Genomic DNA, 22114 nt, shown 5'->3' on the forward strand with positions numbered 1-22114 from the left:
TGGTCCTGGACCTGGCGATAGAAAAGGACTGAAGGGCGATGCCTGGGGCGGAGCTCAGGAAGGCGGGGCTGTGGTCACATGCAGTGGGTCTGCTTAAAAATAAAAGGACAAAACATTTTTTTGATGCTTTAAAAGTGCTCCGGTCCCGAACCGATGGATGGAATGTCCCGCAAGTATGGAGGAAAGGGGACTAAGGACTAGGAGTTAGGTAGTCACTACGGTGAGTAACTTTGTCATTCCCATGCAAGTGCATAACCGTATAAGGAATTTATTTCCTGACCTCACCTGGTAGGAAGTATGTCAAACTACAATATGGCCAAAGAACAAGTGCAAATCTTGTGGCACAGTAATTGTAGGGCACTGGCAACGTTCAGTAGCCATACGTGGTAAACACAAATGTGCACACCAAAAATGGTACAAATATATCTGCTGCCACCAGCTTGACTTTAGGCACATAAAAGTAACCAAACATCCCATGTGTAAAAAGCTAGGGTGATACAATAGTATCCCCATTGAACTGCACTGTAAAGTGCTGTGCAATGTTAAAAAGTACAGGAACTCAAAAGGGAAACCTAGTTTCCCAGTACTGATGATCTGAAGGACTGATCAGTTTCCCCATAACAATGTGCCAAAGGCAAGGAACGTGACGCGGAAGGCTTTACTCCCCATCAAAAAAGTCAGGGCAGGTTACAAACAGAGCAAAAAGAATGGGTTTCCATAGGAAACGATGGAAGGAAGGTGCAAAAAGAAATTCTTCCCAAACACAAATCTAGGCAATGACATTTAGGCTACCTCCTCCTCCTCCCACATACATGTTGTGGCAGATGTGTGGTGGTGGTATGCTTCAACATAGTTTTAACATGATTGGCTGTAGTTAGTGGATTAATGACTGCAAAACAATGGTTTGAATTCAGGGAAATACTATAATAAAAGTGCAATTTTCTTTTTCCAGCATCCCCTGCTGTGTCAAGTGCATCTGAAGAAATATTGGTTGAAAACCGACAAACCGAACCTGAGCCAGTGTACATAGACGAGGTATGTATGCAATGTTTGTAATTTCTATAGTATATGAACCTAAAATACGGATTCTTGAGAGTTCGTGTTTAAGGCGTGATTTGCTTTCTGTTTTTCTCCAGAATTGCATGTTACTTGTATTGCAACCTACATGAGTTATTAATATTTGCAATTAATGAGCTTAATTTCTGTTGCTTCAGGAAAAAATGGATAAGACATTACAGTTGCTTCAGAGTATAGACCCAAAAGATCCCAAGCCAGATATGACAGAGCTTCTTGATTTAGAAGGTATGTGCCAGTCTTCTAAATTACGTTTTAATGATCCATCATATGAACTTTTTGCCACTCTATGAAGTCTATTTTTTTCAGTGTTGCAATGCATGCTTTACATTCTTAATTGTCCTCATTTTTTCTCTTGAATGCCAGACTCTTCAGGCCTACATATAGGATATCAGTATTGCATTAGAACATTAGTCACTCCACTTTAACGCTCGTACTCTGCCCTACTACATCCACTCTGTCATTTCAGTTTGTTTTTCAGTCTTATGGGTGGAGAGAAAATGTACTGTTTTTGTCTGAGAGAAAGGTTTGAGCAATTTGTACTGGAATGCTTGAAAATGTATATCTTCCCTTAATCTTTCCATTTTCAAACCTTTTATACCATTTGAAAGTGGATATCGTCATTGCAAATTCTTTAATAACAGCTTGCCAGCTTCGCACTTGTGGTTCAGAAACTACTAACAGTAGCAAGGTACATTCTACGTTTGAAAACCAATGGGTTGACATAATGTACATGCTACCTTTGTTGTTTACACAGAAAGGGTTTCTTTTAAAGGGAAAGCCTCTTCTCTGTATTGGAGACATGAGCCTGGCTAGGCTGAGCTTTAAGCTCATAAACGCAAGCTCTTTCATCAGCTGGCAGATTATTACATGGGTTTTGGTTGGTATTTAAGCCCCTGGGGTTGCTTTGCTCTGATGGACGGGTGGGGAAGGAATGGACCACTATGACTCTTCTGTGGTGAGCCAATGATATTCCCTCCAATAGCTTGGGTCCCAGGTTGAAGTAACTTGGGAATCCTCACTATACCACCCCCCCCCCCATCCCCCCTCAACCTCTGATGCATCATCCACTGCCCAGGGAGGCCCGCAGTTGAGTGAGACAACCTCTTGGTGGTCCCAAAAATCAGTCTGGAAACTTCATCACATAGCCCACAGTGCACTTTTTTGCACAACATTCATTCTGCATCAAAGCTTCTATGTGTAGCCCAATAATTCCCAAAACTTGAAAGAAAATCACCTTGTTGTAGCAACCTATTAACAATTCTAAAGCCTCATTACTTTTAACAACACTAAATGTATTCTCTGTTGGCACCATACACGTTATACAATCTGTCCATCTTCATGCACCATGTTTGTTTTAAATCAGTTGACATTTTACTGAGTGCATGGTGATTCAACAGGGCTTATATATCTGCCAGCTGCTGCTGTTGCAACCTATAGAACCTTATAGTATACTTGAGTAGTGCATTATTAGCTCATATACTGTAGAGAGCGGAAGGCATATATGCAACATGCAATATTCATGTATTAAAATTTAGCTTAAGATGGCACCTTGCATTTTGTCCCCTACCTCACCTGACTTCACACACCCTTTGCGTTTTCTGCCCCAGGCTAAAATACCTCTTCCCTGATGAGGGTTGGTCCAATGTCCCTAACAAAAAAATGCTTAAACGTGGCTCTTAACCCCATCTACTTACTCCAGGTGGGCTTGCCGCCGGGGAGATCTGACAGTGAAGAAAAGTCTGTCAAAGTTCTTTTGCGGGGTTGCTTTAGCAGGGACCCCTATGGTAAGCCAGTGAACCTGACCCAAGTTTATGGGAGGGGAAAGGGGGAATAAAGAACCAAGCCACACCCCAATACCTAAAGAAGCGTTGGGGCCTGTCTGCACTGTTGCCATCTTCGCTAAGGAGCTAGCGGCCCCTGGCCCATTCTCCTTCAGCATTGGCGACGGGTAATGGCTTCGGTAATGGTGCCGAAGGACCCCACCGCTTCTTTTGAAGCCGGCTGGACATGCACTGTGGGACCACTCATGCATGCCTATGGGATCGGGCCTGCACCAATTGCTCAGCAATGTCTCTCGGTGCCACCAGGCCTCGCCTACGTGAGCCATGCTCTCGGCACTGTGTCCACAAATCGGCACCGGTCAGCGCCGTTATCAAGGAGGCCCTTCGTTAGTACGTTCCGATTCTCCTGAAGCCCTTCATGTCCAGGATGTGCAACTCCTGAAGCCCTTCATGTCCAGCAAGTACCACGATTCAAACTCTCCACTATCGGAGGCCACAGCTTCCCAGTTAAGGCCGCGCAATTGTGGAATTCCTTACCTCCTGGTATTAGAGAACCTCAGTCCTTCTCTAAATTTAGACAAAAGCTAACTAACTGGCTAAAAGAAAATGATAAATAACTCGCTTAATAATCACTCTCGACGCCCTCACCCCCATTATGTATACCCTTCTGCTTATCTATTCGCTCATCGTGTGCTAGTCCCCCGGGACACCCTCTCTGATGTACTGTGATCACTTTAATTCTATTTGCTCATGTAATTTACACTGTATATACGCTGATGTAGCTCATGCACCTTTTGTTGCTTATGCATTTCATGTTACCATGTAACTACACTGTATATATGCTAATGTAGTTCATGTACTTATTGCCAATGTGTTTCATGTACCTATTGCTGCCCATGCATTTCATGCATCCATGTAACAAAGCTGAACATATCCTTGTATCCTGTGCCCTGATGCCCCTGGGTCTGGTGCGCATTATAAATAATAAACTAAACATTTACGAGGGTGACCGTCCCATCCAGATCAAAAATTCAATACGAATTATGTGACATTCTGGACGATGCTCCAAAGAAGTAGACACTTATGGACACTGTCCTGCACCCTTGGATTTGGCGTTTCTGTCCAGTCATGCCTCCCCCGACAGTTTGGTGGTTCAGGCAGCAACAGCTAATTTGATTTGAAGACCTCCACCTTCACTTCTCTATCGCCTGATGGGGAGAGTAAGAGGCTTGATGCCTGGCGCAAGAAGGTATTCGCTTCAGACAGCCTTGTCCTATGTGCTGTTAATGCTTCTTGCGCTTTGGCCAAGTACCTGTTGGGCATGTGGTCTGCTGTGGCCAATTTGGCCAAACACATCCCTGAAGTGGGAGCTGCTGGCTTTGGTCACGGATGGCAAAGAAGCTTCCAAACAGGTGTTGCAGTTTGGAACTGGACAGTACAGATTGTGTAGGCAGGTCCATGGCCTGGTGCACTGTGGTTTGGCGTCACTAGACGCGGACGCCTGGATTTACGGCTGTCATCCAGGATAAATTTATGGATAGTCCTTTTGGTGGGTTGAATCTTTTTGATGCTAAGGTGGATGACACCCTCAAGAATTTCCAGTCGTTGAAGGTTACGGAAAAATCCTTGGGACTAGCCTTGCAACAGCCCTCCACTCAGTCTGCTAAGGGGAGGGATTTTCGTCCAACGCCTTTGTCCCATGATGTTGTGGACAGTCTGCCCCAGGGCAACTGGAGCACAGGTGCTTCCAGAGGGGAAGAGGTAGGGGCTCCCAGAGAGGAGGTGCAACTGCAGCTACTGTCCGCTCTGCGCCCCAGGGTGAAAGACCTCAGTGACTGGCTCTGCCACATAACAGCGGTGGGGCGGGGGGTTGCATGTTCAGTATGGAATGGTCAAAGACCACATCCGATGCTTGGCCCATAAGGTCCTTCAGCAGAGATACTGGGCCTCATTACGAGTACGGCAGTGTGGGGAAAAACTGTGGTAATGCAGTGGTAGCTGCATACCATGGCATTACCACTGTATTACTGCACTGCTGTACTAGAACTTTGGTGATAAATTGGAGGATTTTTTTCCAGCAAAATGCTAAAAGTAGATCCTACACTTTACTGCCAAAAAGCGGCATAATCTATGGAATTACCACCAGCCAAACTCCCCACGAAGTCCTAGGCACTTCGAAATTTTGAGCCTTGCCACCTACCACCAATTGTAATCCTGTGGTAAAGCCACAGAACCAAGTGGTGGTAGCTGTAATTCGAGGGGATTGGGTCCTCCGACGTATTCCATATCTGACAGGTAATCCCCACAGCTGTGCTGCTTTGGAAAAATATCCTGCCTCGATGACGTCGATGCGCTGTCCTCGAGGGCCTCCGTCGAGCCGGCGTCACCGGATGTTATAAGTAGGACGCAAGACAGCCGTAGCTTCAGTTCTAATTTTTCCGCAAACGTGTTCGCTTTGGAGATCTCGGCGCGCCTCGGTTCTTCTGGTTCTATTCTTCGGTTCTTCGAACATGTTAGTTTGTGAAGATTTCCATGATGTCTTCGTCTTCTACCCGGCTGCCGCGTTTCAAGAAGTGTCGGGACTGTGGTTCCAAGATGTCGCTGACGGACCCGCACGACGCCTGCCTCTGGTGCCTCGGTGAGGACCACACCACGGACGATTGTGACGAGTGCCAGTTGTTAACATCGAAGGCCTTGCAAAGAAGAAGCTTTCTGTCAGTAAGGTGTCGAAGCCGCAGAAGTCGAAATCCACTGGGCTTTCGACTGACGATTCGAAGGGCGACTCTCCGCATCGTCGGCGTACGTCCAGGGTGTTTCGGTCCCGGAGTGGGTCCCGCCATTCCTCTGCCTCTTTGAGGTACTCACGGAACCGCCGTCACCGGTCGCCTTCCCCATCCTCCTCCGAGGACTCCGCCCGTCGGCGGGTTGCTTGTCCCAACAAGCATTCCACTCCTGCGGAATGGGATTCATTTCGTAAGGAGATGATGGTGATTTTTCTGTCGCAGGACTCCGTTCCTTCCGTGCTGTCGAAAGACGCCGGCAGGGAACGTGCTAGAGACACTGTTTGCACGCCTTCGGGCTTGAGCGGTCGTCGCCATCACTGGGTACCTTCGAGGTCCCGGTCGGACAAGGTGGATCGCTCTAGCCATGCCGACTCTAGGTCCAGGTCCTCGACACCCTCGAGATTCTCAAAGCCTGTGAGGTCTTCAAAGGACGTCGAAGGACTCTCTCGAGGCTCTGCGGGGAAGGTGTCAACGCCATTGGCGCCCAGGCTGTCGAAGGACACGCTCGGGGCTCCGCCCTCGAGGCCTGTGTCGATGCCTACGGCGCCACTCTCGACACCGATTCTGTCGACACCCTCGATGCCTTTCGAGGAGGCTTTATCGGAGGTGCCCCGGAGACCGGTGGAAACTCCGAGAAAGGCTCTGCAGAAGTCAGTTAGGCCTGTTTTTGAGCCTTTTTCTGTGCCCTCATCCAGCGATTTCTTCCAGCCTCTGGATTACATCTCTGAGGTGGATGAAGGGTCTAATGAAGGTATGGTTCCTGATGAGGTTCCTGACGAACTCATGTCTGGTCATAGCCAGCTAGAAGACCTGCGTCAGTCTTTGCACGACGCCAGTGGTCTGGACACCTCTCTGGAGGTTGAGTTTGGTAGGCCTGAGCCTGGCACGCACGCTGAGTCCTCGTACCAGCGCCTTATGTCGAGGGAGATGCAATACTTGGGGTGGTCTGCGCCACCAGGGGATTTTCTGCAGGATGACCTGATGGATATCCTTGACCAAAGTCCACCAACTGACCCGGTACTGCCATTCCATATGGCCTTGCAGAGAAGGGTGGCAGCGGCTTGGACTGCCCCAGAGTGTCTCCTGGCAGTGAGCAAGTCTTTGCCGAAGAAATACCGTCCAGCCAGTAGCGACCCCAGCTACTTGACTACGCACCCCACTCCGGAGAGTTTGGTGGTACAGGTGGCTACAGCCCTGGCAAAACAGGCGTCGTACCCTACCATCCCTCCTGATAAGGACGACAAATGTTTTGATGGCTGGGCGAAGAAAGTGTTTTCTTCAGGGAGTATGGCTTTACAGGCAGCCAACTCTGTGTGTTTCAATCATACTCTGTGGAATTGTCTCTTTGGCGGCTAAACATTTTCCCGACTGGGAGGAACGGGATGGCTTTCTTGCGCTTGTTCAGGATGGCAGGGATGCCATGTGTGAATCCGTTCAGTCGGGTTTGGACATGGCATATTGCGTCAGCCGGTCCATGGCGGCGAGCACCGTAATGCATAGATTTGCGTGGTTGTGGAAGTCAGGATTTGCTCCTGATGTACAAGCCCGGCTTCTCAACATGCCCTTTGTTGGTGAACATTTTTTTGGCAGCAAGGCTGACGAGAGCCTTGAGAGGTTGCAGACCTCCAAAGCTGCAGCGAAGTCGTTGAGCGCTGCAGTTTGCCAACCTCTGCCTTTTCGTCCTAGGGGACAGCAATGGAGGGGAGGTTCCTTTCGATACTACTCATCCTTAGGTAGATCGAGAGGAGCTGCAAGTCAAAGGGGCCACCGTAGGAGTACCAGAGGTGGAAAACAAGGTACTCGAGGTGCCAAGGCCGCTCGGGTAGTTGCCTCTTTACCCTCAGGCAATGCCACAGCCGCTTCAGCTCAGTCATGAGGCCATGTCCCATGGTTCGCCGGTTGGGGGAAGGCTGGCGCAGCATCTTGTAGAATGGCGTGCCATTACATCAGATGTGTGGGTTCTGGAGATCCTAGCCCACGGCTCCGGTCTTCCTTTCCGGCAGAGGCCTCACAACAATCCACCAGGGAATCTCTCTTTGAAGAGTCCGGATCCGCTCCTTGCGCAGGAAATAAAATCCTTGCTGGAGAAAGGCGCCATAGAACTGGTGCCTGTAGCAGAGAGGAACAAGGGATGGTAATACCCTTTTTTTTTTATTACGAAGAAAGGTGGAGGATTGAGACCCATCATGGACTTGCATGGTTTGAAAAAGCTCCTCAGGAAGGACCGCGAAGCACCAGCTAAGCACTGTCTACTGTCTACTGCCACTCAGTCCCTTGGATTTACTGCTGCCGACGCCGCCCTGCAGCCCTTACTCGTTGGAGCAGCCCTGGTGCTCCTCCATTGATTTCTCGCGTGGAGGACGTCTTAGTCCGTGACACCACCCTGCCTGACTTTGTTGAGGTGTTTCCTGTTAAGGATGCTCCGCCCCCCTGGCCGAGTGACACCCTCTGCTCTCCTTTAAGTAGTTACAGCCAGGTGCACCCGCACCCCGAAGCACCAGCTAAGCACTGTTTGCTGTGCGCGGCACTTGGGTGCTCAGTAGATAAAGTTTGTTCGGTTGGGCACAGGCTCTGTTCTCCCTTTGCTTCTGGTGGAGCATTGGCATTCTTTGGACGCTCATTATACTGGTGTGATTTTTCAGCGCACTTTGTGCTTAATTACTAAGTATAACATACAAATTCTGTTTCATGTATTCCTCCATGACTACTTTAAGGAACAGTAAGCACCTTCGAGAGTCTGTAAAATCTTCATTGATTAAAAAGCTGCCTAAACAGAAAACGGAAGTCATGCATTCTCTAGTCTCTGGTCAGAAATCGTTCCTTTCAGTATCCTTACAGGTAGACCCTATCCCAAGATCTGAAGTGAACCCTCTGTCTCATACTCCCCTTGAACTGCTAACGGATACAAAATTGTCTAATGCAAGTGCAGCAGTAGACGTGAATATACCCTTCACCCTAAAAACTGCCAACGATTCGGATATCACTTCAGTTGTTCTTTCAGAGGAGTTGGTTAAGCCCTTCATTCCCCTGTCTTACACCTCAATGCTGGCACCTGGCATAATTGCGGCCTTAGGGAGGCGCATAAGCCTCTCCTTGGGCCCTTCCACCCCTGTTACTGCGTCTTGTGGGCTTCGTGAACAGGTTCACTTTCACCCCACTTCTTTCCCTTCCCTACCCTCACTTACAAATCCAACCAATTCCCCAAAACCTGTCAATGCCTTCTTTGCGCCAAGCAAAATGGGTAGCTCTCCGTCAAGTGAATTCCTCCCAGATAGGAAATTACAACTTGATGATCCCTTTTGTCATGAATCTCCTATAAAACAGCATCCTCAGGAAGTTGCTTCTGTTCGAAATTCTGCTCACTCTTAAATGTCCTCGATCCCACATGATGAGAATACTTCTCATGTGTTAGAACGAGAATTACATTCTTTCCCAGTTCTTACACGGATAAAGGACATGCATTTACTCATTTACTCTTAAGACATGAAAGATTGTATTCTAACTAAACTCTCTACTAAACTCTCAAAAATTGAAAGGTTCATGCTAGCTCAAGAAGCTTGTCATAACTTCCATGCAACATGTTCTGTGCGCATGGCTGAGATTGCCAGAAGGACACTGCCTTCTCTCCTGCCCTTGCATGTTATAATCTCCCAAAGCACCCAAACTACCGATGCTACCCCTTTGTTAAATGGTACGCTAATGTCATTCGCAATGGCAGTTGCTAAGCCCTTTACAGCGGAGCCCGCGATTCCTCTGCTTCCTAAAATAGATTCAATAGAAACAGCAAAACTACAACACGAAAGAATTTTGCAAATTGAACAAATTCTCTTTAAATCGAATCTATTTTCTGCGGACTTACTCCAAAATGATATTGTACCTCAAGCTTCTGATACTGCCGGCACCTCTCCTGATAGTCCATCAGCTCTTACGAATGTACTGGATGAGGTTGCATCCGCTGAGATGTCTGAATCTATGGATTTGTCTAAAAAGATCTATCATCCGTCTCGCAGAATGAAAAAAGCTCAACAGAGAGTGGTGAAACATAGAAACAAATCGAATATGAACAAAAATTGTTCCTCTAATAGCATCATTGCAGGCTCCTCCTTGCAAAGCTCAGTCACAAATTCTGATATAGGAAATGCCTTACTGAATGCCTCTCTAGTAGGGAATGAAGGCCTCCCTCTTAATTTTAGTCAACTAAACGAAGAAAGTCAACTTGCACTTCAACTAAAATCCTCAAAAAAAGCACTCGAAGGAGGGAAGAGAGGTGCGTCCATCTCCCTCCTCAAACCAATTTCGGAGAGTGTAATGGAAGAGAAAAGTGCACCTGTAAGCTCTTCCCGTAGTGAGGAGCTCGCTTCTTCCAGTTCTTTGATACAAGCAAACATGAGCACTTTCTTTCCTCTCATAGAGAACAAAAAAAATCATCTTCTGGTGTTAAAAGTAATTCCATCAACGGCGTGATTGAATCTATTGCACATGTTCCTATGGTTGTTCAGGCGATGATTCACCAATCTTGTCCGGATCCAACACTGATGAAACCTCAATCGTCACAGGTGCTTAATATGATACCTAAAGCTCTTCTTCCATGCGCAAACTCACAATTGTTACATCTATCGAGTGTGGAATCAGATGGACAGCTTGCTCAACCACTGTACAGTACTTGTACACCTTCTTCTGTCAATGCCCACGCTTCATTGCTCCAAGATGAAATAAATGGGATTGATGCGAAGACCGTTCCAATAAGCTTACCTTCTCTTCCCCTGGTGGTACACAATAAAAAGCTTGTTGCCTTTGACGACATCTCTGAGGAAACGCAAACTCTTATTGGATGGTCCAGCAATCCCCAAACCAATGGTGTAGCACCTATTAACCGTGCATTCTTGATGAATACACTATATAAAATTCCCTCTCTGCGTAATCTGATTTCACAAGATGTGGACTGGATAAAGTTACCGTTGATTAATAATCGTATGCTCTACAAGGTTTTGTCCCCTATTATAGCGAAATTAATTTGGGAGCATAAATTTGATTTGTTTTCTTTTAGGGTTGGAATTGCAGGCCTTCTCATCCTTTGAAAAGGCGATGAATTATTTTAGAATTTTAAACCACCTATGTTGCTAAAGGATCTTAATGGCAATCCTGGTGGTTCCTCTGTCCAATCTGAGAATGCAAAAATTCTAACGCAATTAGCTTCCCTCACTTCTGCATTGAATGGTCTTCTGGGAATTGTGCCCACCTCAAAATCCCCTTCATAACAATTGTCTGTAAATCCTGTCCCCACTGCGAATCTATAATGTAAAAAGTTGATTATTCAATCTTGGAACTGTTGTGGCTTTAATAACCTCTCAACTTGGTTTGCGTATAGGAATATGGAAAGGCTGCCTTCTATTCTGTTCCTGCAAGAAACCATGTGCTCTAATGAATTTCAATTTGACGGCTTTACAGCCTTTCATAATGCTGCTTTTCAACCGCTATCTGGGCGGCCTGTCTGCGGTATCACAATACTACTCAATAATCACCTTTGCTTTGCTATAAATTGCAGTCCGTCTACCCAATTGTTTTTATTAATTGATGTCAATATCAACATTTGTGGGCTCAAAAATGTGGTGTTGATTTCACTTTACTGGAATCCGTCTACCCTTTCAATTGATGAAGCAATTAACATTCTAAATGACACTATAAAGGATATCACTTGCAAACAACCCAGAGCAGAGTTACTAATTTGTGGCGATTTCAATGCTTATTTAGATGCATCTGTGAACGCTTCCTCACCTGAGGAATCCTCTAAACATTTTAAGAGTGCCTATGTAAACGGAGCAAGATGGGCTAACCTTTTTTCTTGTTGGGATCTTTATGTAATTAAATCACAATGCTTAAAGTCCTTTCTAACATGGAAAAGGGGAAATGTTGGTTCTACCATTGATTATATAGTTGCCTCTAAATATCTATCGGGCATACTATCCCCAATCACCACCTCGTTCCCATCCTATGGTGATCACGCCATTCTTTCTAGTATTATGACTGTAGAAACAAATTCCTTTGCTAAGGTGCATGCGCTGTCTATCGTTCAGATAGATAGACCACTTCTCTCCATTCAATGGAATATTTCAACATGTCGTTGCCTAACATTTTTAGTCAAACGGGACTGGTGGCCTGATTCCAATGTTGATGACAATTCCTCCCAGATCATTCTCACGTTGAATCTACAAATGATACAGACTCATCTTGAGACGATTGCAGAATCTAATTTTAAGCAGCAGAACACAACACACTCTTCTCTGCTTCTATCAAACACACTTGCTAAACTAAAAACAAAAAGAAACTGCAAACTTAGAGAATTGAAGAGTAATTTCCATTATATGGATACTATAACCTATTATGCATCAAAAATAATTCTGCAACGTAAACATAAGAACGATATAAAAGCTGCTTGTGCTGCATTTCACTTAATAGGTAATCAGAGCATGGTAAGATTAATCTGCAATCACAACATTTGTGATATATGGAAAATACTTAGGGCGGTGAACAAATGTCCCATGACCCAGTTGGAATCAGCAATAGATGGTATTTCATGGTTTGTTTTCTTTGATCAAAAATACTTACTTCCTCCTAGATTTAAACATGACATTATTGATCTAGTCACACACATTCCATCTATCTGTCCATGGTCCATAGAAGACATCCTCTTCTCAATTGCAAAATTAAAATCTTCAAAGTGCGCAGGGCCTGATGGTCTTCCTCCTTGTGTCGTTAAAGATGACCCGAGATTCTGGGCTACTTTTGTTTCTGAGGATTTTTCAATCAATTTTCAGTAACAAATGTCTCCCTCCATCTTGGGTCAGCTCGATTATTATTCCGCTTCACAAAAAGGGCCTTTGAATAATCCTTTAAATTTTAGACCTATATCTCTCATTGATGTTGCGGCTAAAATCTTTGTACTGCTACTACTAAAGGAAGTTGAAAACCACATTGCGGAAAATCGAATACTCAAAGTCCAGACAGGCTTTAGAAAAAACATGGGGACCCAACTTAACGCAACTATTCTTGCTCATCTAATAGCTGCGTCACATCGCCCTGCTCATGGCCCCATTTTCATAGCCTCTTTGGATCTTTCATCTGCTTTCGACTGTGTAATTCGCAGTAGACTCTGGGATAAAATGTTAAAGTACAACTTTTCTCCATCTTTAGTGGCGCTTATTGCACTACTACATCACAATACTTCATTCAGAGTACGCATTTCGAACAATGGACTATTGACTGAGCCAATTCCTACAGCAATTGGCGTGAAACAGGGCTGCAATCTGGCTGCAGTTCTGTTCAATTTATATCTATCTGACATTGAAGGTATATGGGACTCTTCTAAATCTAACGTAGTCCGTCTTGGCAAGTTACAACTATCATGGCTGGCTTACGCTGATGATGTACTCCTATTTGACAGTACTCATTCTGGTCTCCAGAACAAATTAGAATCCTTTCACCATTTTTGTTAAGAAAACAATCTTGCTATTAATTCATCAAAATTAATCTATGATTTTGGTGCTATCCTCAAAGACTAGGATTTCGCTGGCACATTGATTCCCAATATCTTCAGCTTGTCAAACAGACTACCTATTTAGGCTATCATTTGGCAAACAACTCTTCCGCTTCCTTTGGCAAAAGGCCTTAATTGAAAAAGTATTACCTCTCCAAAGCCAAATGAAAATATTCTTTCAGAAATGTAAGTTCTCACTATTGCCTCTATTTGAATTTTACTCTAAAAAGATAGAAGCAATTATCCTATATGGACTCGATTTATGTCTTCTTGAACTATCTACCTTTCTCAACAAATTACAAGCCAAGCTTTGGAAAGCCACCCTTGGCCTGCCAATATGTGCCCAATGCCATTCTTCGCCATGAACTTGGCTTAAACTCCTTGGCCTCGCGACATAATTGGCGCATTCTGAACTTAATTGTAAAGATGCGTTTTCCTTTAACAAATTCTCTGTATGAGGACTTTCTCAGCATGTTGAGAGAATACCATCCCACATCTATTGCAAGTCTAAACAAGCGTATACTTACTATACTTTCTGGTATCAATATTCTTCCAGAAGATCTGCAATTTAAACTAAGCTTAGCACATAAACGCCTTTTTTTTTAATGATTGGGCTGCAACATCTTCACAAATTGCTTCCTATTGCTCATTTACAAAATATGCACTATTTAGACATAAGCAAATACCTTGCTTGCAATACCTCACGCTTTGTCCTAGTGAGGAAATTCGGACACTATATTTGCGCTTTTGTCTAGACTTATTACATACGAAAGCTAGAACCAAGCATTGGTTTAGCAACTCTAACGATTCCTATGATATCACCTGTAGATTCTGCAACAATGTTGCTTGTATAGAAACTTTAAAACATCTTTCTGTCATGTCCCTTTTTTGAAGTAGAAAGATTAAAAGCTATCAATTCCTTTAATTCGACACACCGAATATGGGAGGGAATTAATTTGCGCAAGATGCATGTGGGGTTCATGTAATTCCATAATCATTGCGACAGTTCGTTTAGTGAAAATCATTGAGACAGCTCATCTATGTAATTAGAGTTTCTGCTGTTAGAATAATCTAATCTGTTATGTTTTGCTACCATTTGCTTTGATGAAAGTATTACTATTGCTTCTGTTATGGAATTGTTTGTAAGTGACGTATTCTTATTTCTTTTGTTGGAAGGAAAATGTTTGCAATGATTGTAATTTAATTTCATTTGTATGTATGTCGTATGTATATATTTGAATTTTAAAATCTTTTTGTTTTCCATTAAAAATGTCATTGGTTTATATAATTAAACCTAACAGTTATGTTTCAACAGAGAAAAGTACAAGTAAAATCTCTGTAAATATGATGTAACAATTGAATTTGGATTTGCCATATAATTTTGTAAACGATGCGTAAGCATCAAAAACAAAATCGATCAATAAAACATGTTAAATGTTTGTTTAAGTTCAAGATGGTTACTCTCTCACAAGTCCTCCAGGCCCTTCAACTTCATTCCTGGTTGTTGTGTCTCGACCTCAAGGATGCTTACTTTCATGTGCCAATCCATCCCAAGCACAAGAAGTAGCTGAGGTTCGCGGTTGGCGACTCGCACTTTCAGTTTCGGGTCCTGCCACTCGGATTGACCTCCGCCCCAAGGGTTTTCACCAAGCTCATGTTGGTGGTGGCAGTTTATCTCAGGAAAGGGGGGCTTCACGTCTACCCCTACCTGGATAATTGGTTGCTCAGGGCGCGCTCTCCCGAGCAAGTCCTGCATCTGTCAGTCACCTGCCACTCCCTTCACAAGCTGGGCTTCTCCCTCAAATTAAAGAAGTCCCACTTGATGCCAACTCAGCGGCTCCAGTACATCGGAGCAGTGCTCGACATGTCCCTGGGACAGTGTTTCCCTCCCCAGGTGAGGGCTCATCACATTCTGCAGATGGTTCACAAGTTTCAACATGCCCAGAGTCTCCCGGCGTTTGAGTTCTTGAGGTTGCTCGGCCTCATGGCATCCTGCATTTTTCTGGTGCCAGAGGCCAGGTTGTGGATGAGATCTCTGCAATGGGTTCTCACGATGCAGTGGTCACGGTCCTCCGACAGGATGTCGGACCCTGTTCAGGTGCCGCCCTCGGTCACCCAGGACCTTCTGTAGTGGGCCGTCGAAGGCAATCTGATGAAGGGGGCTCCATTTTGGCTACCCTGGCTGGAGGTGACTATCGTGACGGACGCATCCCTCACGGGATGGGGAGCTCATGCCAACGAGTTGAGTCAGTGGTCGTTGGTCTCCGTCTGAGTCCAGACTCCATATCAATCTGTTGGAGCTGAGGGCTGTCAGGCTTGCCCTGAAGGCTTTTCTGCCGACTGTGCGAGGGAAGAATGTCCTGATTCTGACGGACAACACAGTGGCCATGCACTACCTCAACAAAAAGGGGGGGCCAGGGTCACTTCCTCTGTGCAGGGAGGCGATGCAGCTCTGGTTCTGGGCCATCCAGCAGGAAATTTCGATCTCGGCAGTTGATCTGGCCGGAGACAAAAACGAGACGGCGGATGCTCTGAGCAGGCAGAGCGAAATCTCTCACGAGTGGGAGCTGGCTCAGGAGATTCTCCTGGAGATCTTTGCCCTTTGGGGGACCCCACAAGTGGATCTCTTCGCCTCCAGTGTCAACCGGAAGTGCAAAAGGTTCTGCTCGCGGGAATTTCCTCCAAGAGGAGCCTTAGGGGACACGTTCGTGGTGGAGTGGTCCTTCCCACTGCTGTATGCGTTTCCTCCAGGTTCAGTTCCCGGATGATCCGCATTGCTCAGGCATGGGCCCGGAGAATGTGGTACCCGAACCTTCTCCACTTGTCCATCTGCCCTCCACGCCATCTTCCCTACCGAGACGATCTGCTCTCACGGGAGGGGGGGGGCCTCAGGTTCTCCATCCAGAGGTTGGATCCCTCAACCTTCACGCTTGGCTTCTGAAAGGTTGAGGTACAAGAATTGGGACCTCCCTGAAGATGTGATGGAGGTGTTTCTTTCGGCCAGACTGACTGCAACAAAGTCCCTGAACCGTTGCCGTTGGAGAAAGTTCTTCGACTGGTGCAGGGTTAAGAATGTGGATCCTTTTTCATGTGACATTCCTGTGGTTCTGTCTTTTTTGCTTTCTTTAGCCCACAAGGGCCTGCAAGTGGGTACCATTACAAGTTACCTGGCGGCGCTGCCATATTTAAGCGCTCGTCTGAGGAGTGTTCTTATTTCAAAATTCCTTTAATTTCTCAGTTTCTGAAAGGGCTCACTAATGTGTTTCCACCGTCACCTTTCCAGGTGCCCGGTTGGGATTTGAAACTTGTCCTAAAATTCCTAATGGGTGCTCCATTTGAGCCTTTACATTCTTGTCCTTTGAGACTGTTGACTCTTAAAACTGTATTTTTAGTTGCGGATACTTCTGCTCGCAGAGTGAGTGAGTTGCAGGCACTTTCTGTTAATCCACCCTTCACAGTGTTTCATAAGGACAGGGTTGTCCTCTTAGGGTTCGTCCTTCCTTTCTTCCAAAAGTGGTGTCGGAATTTCATTTAAGCCAGAAGGTCATTCTTCCGGCATTTTATCCTCCTCTGCATCCTAGTAAGGAAGTGGAGAGGCTCCATAGGTTGGATCCTAGGAGAGCTTTAAGTTTCTACATTTCACGCATGTTCCGGGTCAGAGTGGACGATCAGCTCTTTATAGGTTACGCTGGAAGGCGTTTGGGACAAGCTGTTACTAAGCAGACTTTGTCTAGATGGATTATCTTGGCAATTTCTGAATGTTACCGCTTGGTGGGTAAGGACCCTCCGGTATGCTTACGGGCCCATTCTTCTAGGTGTATGGCTGCCTCTACTACCCTGCAGAGGGGTGTTCCTATTCGTAACATCTGTGAAGCAGCCACATGGGCTTTGGTCCATACTTTTGTAAGACACTACTCCCTAGATTCTATCCATGGGCAGGATCTGGCCTTTGGCAAGGCGGTCCTTTACTCTGCAATTTAATTGGGCATTCTAAATTTCTATATTCTAAATTGTTTTCCCTCATCCTTACGTTGGTACTGCTTTGGGAGTCTGTCATACATATGGAATACATCGGAGGACCCAATCCCCTCAAAGAACAAGTTACTTTCTTACCTGGTAACGTTCTTTCGATGGGATGGTCCGACGACTTATTCCATATCGCTCCCTCCCTACTTGCCCCGCTACAGAATTTCTTATGCGATTGCAGCTTACGTTTCAGCAAGGCTTTCTGTGGTCATACTGGCAGAAGATTGGTGCCACACGTTCTGGGGAAAAAACTACAACTGAGGCTACGGGCGTCGTGCGTCCTACTTATAACATCCGGTGACGTCAGCTTGACGGAGGCCGTCGGACAGCGTATCAACGTCATCGACGCAGGACGCAGAAGCCAAAAAATGTTCCCAAGCAGCACAGCTGTGGTGATTACCTGTCATAGATATGGAATATGTCGTCGGACCATCCCATCGAACGTTACCAGGTAAGAAAGTAACTTGTTCTTCCGTTAGAAGGTATTTCTGCAGATTTATCACCAAACTTGTAATGAGGCCCATTGTTTCCTGCTTATAACACGCCCCTCAGAACGCTTTCCTGGCTCTGGACCCCTTCCTCTCGGAGGAGGTCCGTCCGCTCCTTTCAAAGAGCATGACAGAGGCAGCGGGTCGTATTCCACCTATCTTCTGGTGCCAAAGAAGGAATGGAGGCGTGCGTCCCATTCTGGAGCTGAAGCTGCTGAATTTGCTTCTTGATGAGGACAAATTCAAGATGGTTACTAATGCCCAGTTACTGCACGCCCATGTCTGTCAGGGTTGATTGAGATCACTGGACCATCAGCATGCCTACTTCCATGTACCAATTCCTCAACCATAGGAAGTAACTGAGGTTTGTGGTGGGACATCATCACTACTAGTTCAGAGTCCTGCCATTCAGTCTTTTTTCGGCTCTCATGGTTTTCACCAAGTTGCTAGAAGTGGTGGCGCCTCGCCTCAGGAGGAAGGGCTTTCATGTCTTTCCCTATCTGGACAACTGGCTCATCGGAGCTCACTCGCTGGATCTAGAGTCAGAGCATCTACTCCATACATGCACTCTATTGCACAGCTTGGGCTTTTCCCTGCACTCCAAAAAGTCTCAGGTTTCGCCTTCTCAGTCTCTCAGATTCATCGGCGCAATCTTGGACACTCGTTTGGACAGGGCATTCTCACCCGAGGACCGAGTTGCAAACATCCCAGCCTCTGTCTTCTGGGCTTCATGGCCTACTGTATCCAAGTGGTGCTGTAGGCGAGGCTGCACAGGAGATCGGTTCAGTGGCTTCTCCGTTGCCAATGGTCGCTGTTTCAGGGTTAGGTGTCAGACCTTTTACAGGTCTCCATTTAGGTGGCTCATGGTCTTGCTTGGTGGGCCGTGTGAGATAACATGCAGAGAGGCACGTTGTTTCATTAACCTTGGCCCCGGGTGACTGTGGTCATGGACGCACCTCTGACTGGTTGTCCTGCTCGTCCATCAGATCTGACCATGAGCGGACGGTGGTCTCCGGAGTCTAGGGAATACATCAACTTGCTGGAGCTGACGGCAATCGGGCTGGCCCAAATCCAAACTGTGCTGGTTCTGACGGACAACACGGTGGCTCTGAACCACCTCAACAAACAAGATGGTATTGGGTCCTTGCCTCTGTGCAGAGAAGCAATGTGACTGTGGTTCTGGGCTCCGGAGAATAGCATCTCTGGCAGTGGCCAATCTGGCTGGGAGAGAGAATGTCACAGCGGATGCCTTGACCAGACAGTCTTCGGCCTCCCATGAGTGGGAGCTCTGCCAGAAAGTTCTGAAGGAGATCTTCTCCTTTTCCAGTGTGAAGAGGAATTGTGAGTTGTTCAGCTCCAGGGAATTTCCTGTACGTGGGTCTCTGGGCGACGCACTGACAGTCGAGCGGACCTTCAACATCCTTTATGCGTTCCCACCAATCCCTGTCATTCCATTGGTTCTAAGGAGATTTCGCCTGCTCGCTGAGCCTGATCGCTCCAGATTGGGCCCAGAGAGCGTGGTATCCAGGGTTGCTGGACATGTCCGTCCGCCCGGCCTGACTCCTTCCGAGGAGAGTCGACTTGATCTCGCATTCAGGAGTGTTGTGGGGGAAGGAGGAGTGGTGGTGTGGGGGAAGGAGGAGGAGGAGGAGTGGTGGTGTGGGGGAAGGAGTGGTGGTGGTGTGGGGGAAGGAGTGGTGGTGGTGTGGGGGAAGGAGTGGTGGTGGTGGTGGTGTGGGGGAAGGAGGAGGGGTGGTGTGGGGGAAGGAGGAGGAGTGGTGTGGGGGAAGGAGGAGGAGTGGTGCGGGGGAAGGAGAATAGAAGGCAACGAGAGAGGCGAGATGAGGAGGAGCAAGATTATGAAGAAATTTAAAGACCATGCACAGAAAGTTAAACTTAAGTTGGGAATGAAATGTGAGCGATCGCAGAGAGGAAAGGGCAGGGTTAGTAGTCACGTAAAGATGGAGAGAATAGGAGATGCATAGAAGAGTTATAAATAGATTTAGCTGGATGCAACTGGGAAGCAGTAAGACCAAAGTGTAGAGAAGAACAATAGAAAAGCTGTGAGAAAATGAGAAGAAATAAGAAGTTTAGTGGTGTGAAAGAAAAGATGTGGCCGTACAAATATTAAAAAGATGGATTCTATAAGAACGAGAGGAAGAGGAGATGTGGTGCGGGAGGAAGGATAGCTCAGGGGCAAGGTGTTTGTCTTGGAAGCAAGACAGCGCAACACAGGTTTGAATCCCGATCCTGTGCTTAGAAACCGCTAGTTGGTATTATGAGCGATTTTTAAATGAACAATTTCAATTATAATTAGTTAGAAAACGAGTCCCAAGATTACAGGCAACTGAATAAAGAGGTAGAACAGAGGGCGAAAGGAAATGTATTTCGTTTTATTAATTTAATTGGTTTTTTATAATGCGCCGAATACCGTACCAGAGTTTGGTTTCTAAGCACGGATCCGAGATTGGAACCTCTGTTGCTCTGTGTGGTCTCTTCCAAGATCAGCGCGTTGCCCCTGTGCTATGCTCTGTTCACAAATAGAGGAAGGAGGTACAGGAGAGGGAATGGAAAAGAAACTTAATTTGAAGAATTAAGCATAAAACAGTGATTAGCCATCCAAGATTGAATGGCCAAAAGACGAGATAGTAGAATTAATTTCATACATATAGGATAGGCAAAGTTGAGTTTTGTCCACATAGAGATGGTGGGACAGACCGTAAGAGGAGATAATGGTAGCCACGGGAGAGGTGTAGTGAAACGAGGAGGGGCCCAAGGACAGAGCCTTTATTAACTCAGTGAAAGAGAGTGACAGCAGAAGTATTTCCAGCCCAAACACAGATTAAGTGTGGTTGGTTAGGTAAGATTTAAACTATATTAAAACAGTCGGTAAAGCCCAAAGAAGAGGGAGAAGAAAGAGGAAGAGAGTGATCAACAGTGTCAAACGCTGCAGATGGATCTAGAAGAATTAAGAGAGAGGAATGTTTAGAATAACGTTCTGAAAGGAGAGTTACAGACAGCAACTAAGGCAGTCTCAGTGGAATGGTGAGGACCATAGCCAGATTGAAAGTAAGGAACAAGAGAGTTTGATAAAATAAAAGACTAGACTTGAGAGTATACAGCATGTTCCAGGAGCTTGGAAAGGTATGGAAGAAGGGAGATCGGCAATTAGAAGGGAGAGAGGTTTGCAAGATTGTTTTTTTTAAGAATAGGAAGAATAGCAAGTTTGAATAACAATGGAAAAACAGAAGTAATGAGCGAGCAATGTTAAATAGCGCTGTGAGGTAAGAAACCGGAGATGGATACATTTTGAGAATGAGACTAGACTGGATCAATAGGGGCAGAAGTAGGGAGAGCTTTAGTCAGTAAAACTGCGTCCGAATCAGAGAGGGGTACATAAGAAGCCTAGACTCTGTAGATGTTGGTAGAGAGAGAGAGAGAGAGGGGGGGGGGGGTGAGGTAGAGGAGGGTGAGGAGGAAATGATTTCATGAATAAGAGTGACATTGGAGGAGAAATACAAGACCAGGTCAACCGCAGCGAGGGACTAAGACAGGGCAGGGTGAAGAGAAAGGGGAGAAACAATATGATAAAGTTAGGAAGAGACAACGAGGATGGCAATAATAGGAGTGCAAAAGATCGGAGTAGTAAGCCTTTTTCGCAGATAGAAGAGTATCAAAGATGGTGTGAAGGGAAGATAGGGCGACGGCATCAGAGGCAGTGGAAGACTTGCGCCAGTGACATTCTGCTTGACGAAGATCACTACGTAGGTAGAAGAGCTCGGGGGCGAACCAAGGCTGGGGTGACCTCAGAGTAGGAATGAATTGATCAGCACAATATAGTGTGTCGAGGGATGCAGTGAGAGGACGTAGAGAAGAGGAGCAACATCTAGTAGAGGATCTATAGAGTAGTGCAGGGGGAGGATGAGTAGTACTGATGGTATAAGGAGAGTTAACATCAAAGTGTGGAGGCAGGACAAAGGAGTAAACATCAGAGTGATAGGAGGTTGATGGAGAGGGCACAGGGGAGGAACAGTTAGATTGGTGAATGTGAGTGGAACCAGGACAATATTCGCCACAGGCCAGAAAACCCCAACTTTCCCTTTTGGGACATGAACCTGTGGTGAGAGTAGGGAAAGTTAGGAAGTCCCAGAGAGAATAAGAGAGGCTGCTTTCAGGGAGATCACTTTTACTGTAAGGCAGCTACTAAACATTAGGGGGGGGTCAACAATCGGTAGAACTAACCAGAGGATACGGCTGCCTGGGGTCGTGAATGAGGTTCTTTGGAACACTAGAGTGGAAGGTGAAGGCCACACGCCCCACAATGGAATGAATCCATGAGCAAAAAGAACATACTTTGTCTGTAATTGAATAACTTAATGTGAGTGCTTGCCACCTAGTTTTTCTGTTTAGGCTAAGCTGCTTGCA

At 46.1% G+C, this 22114-nt stretch overlaps 1 protein-coding gene across 2 annotated transcripts in view; it reads left to right on the forward strand.

Moving 5' to 3' along the window:
* The window catches only part of STAM2 (signal transducing adaptor molecule 2), a 1208123-nt gene that overhangs the window by 706198 nt on the left and 479811 nt on the right, over positions 1 to 22114 (forward strand). For both annotated transcript variants that reach the window (XM_069616449.1, XM_069616450.1), the window contains exons 9-10: positions 953 to 1035; positions 1215 to 1302. In XM_069616449.1, the coding sequence (XP_069472550.1) occupies positions 953 to 1035; positions 1215 to 1302 (171 nt within the window). The remainder of the gene's footprint in view (positions 1 to 952; positions 1036 to 1214; positions 1303 to 22114) is intronic.

This window comes from Ambystoma mexicanum, chromosome 9 (genome assembly GCF_040938575.1).
Source record: "Ambystoma mexicanum isolate Mex_15411 chromosome 9, UKY_AmexF1_1, whole genome shotgun sequence".
In the NCBI taxonomy this organism is placed as follows: domain Eukaryota; kingdom Metazoa; phylum Chordata; class Amphibia; order Caudata; family Ambystomatidae; genus Ambystoma; species Ambystoma mexicanum.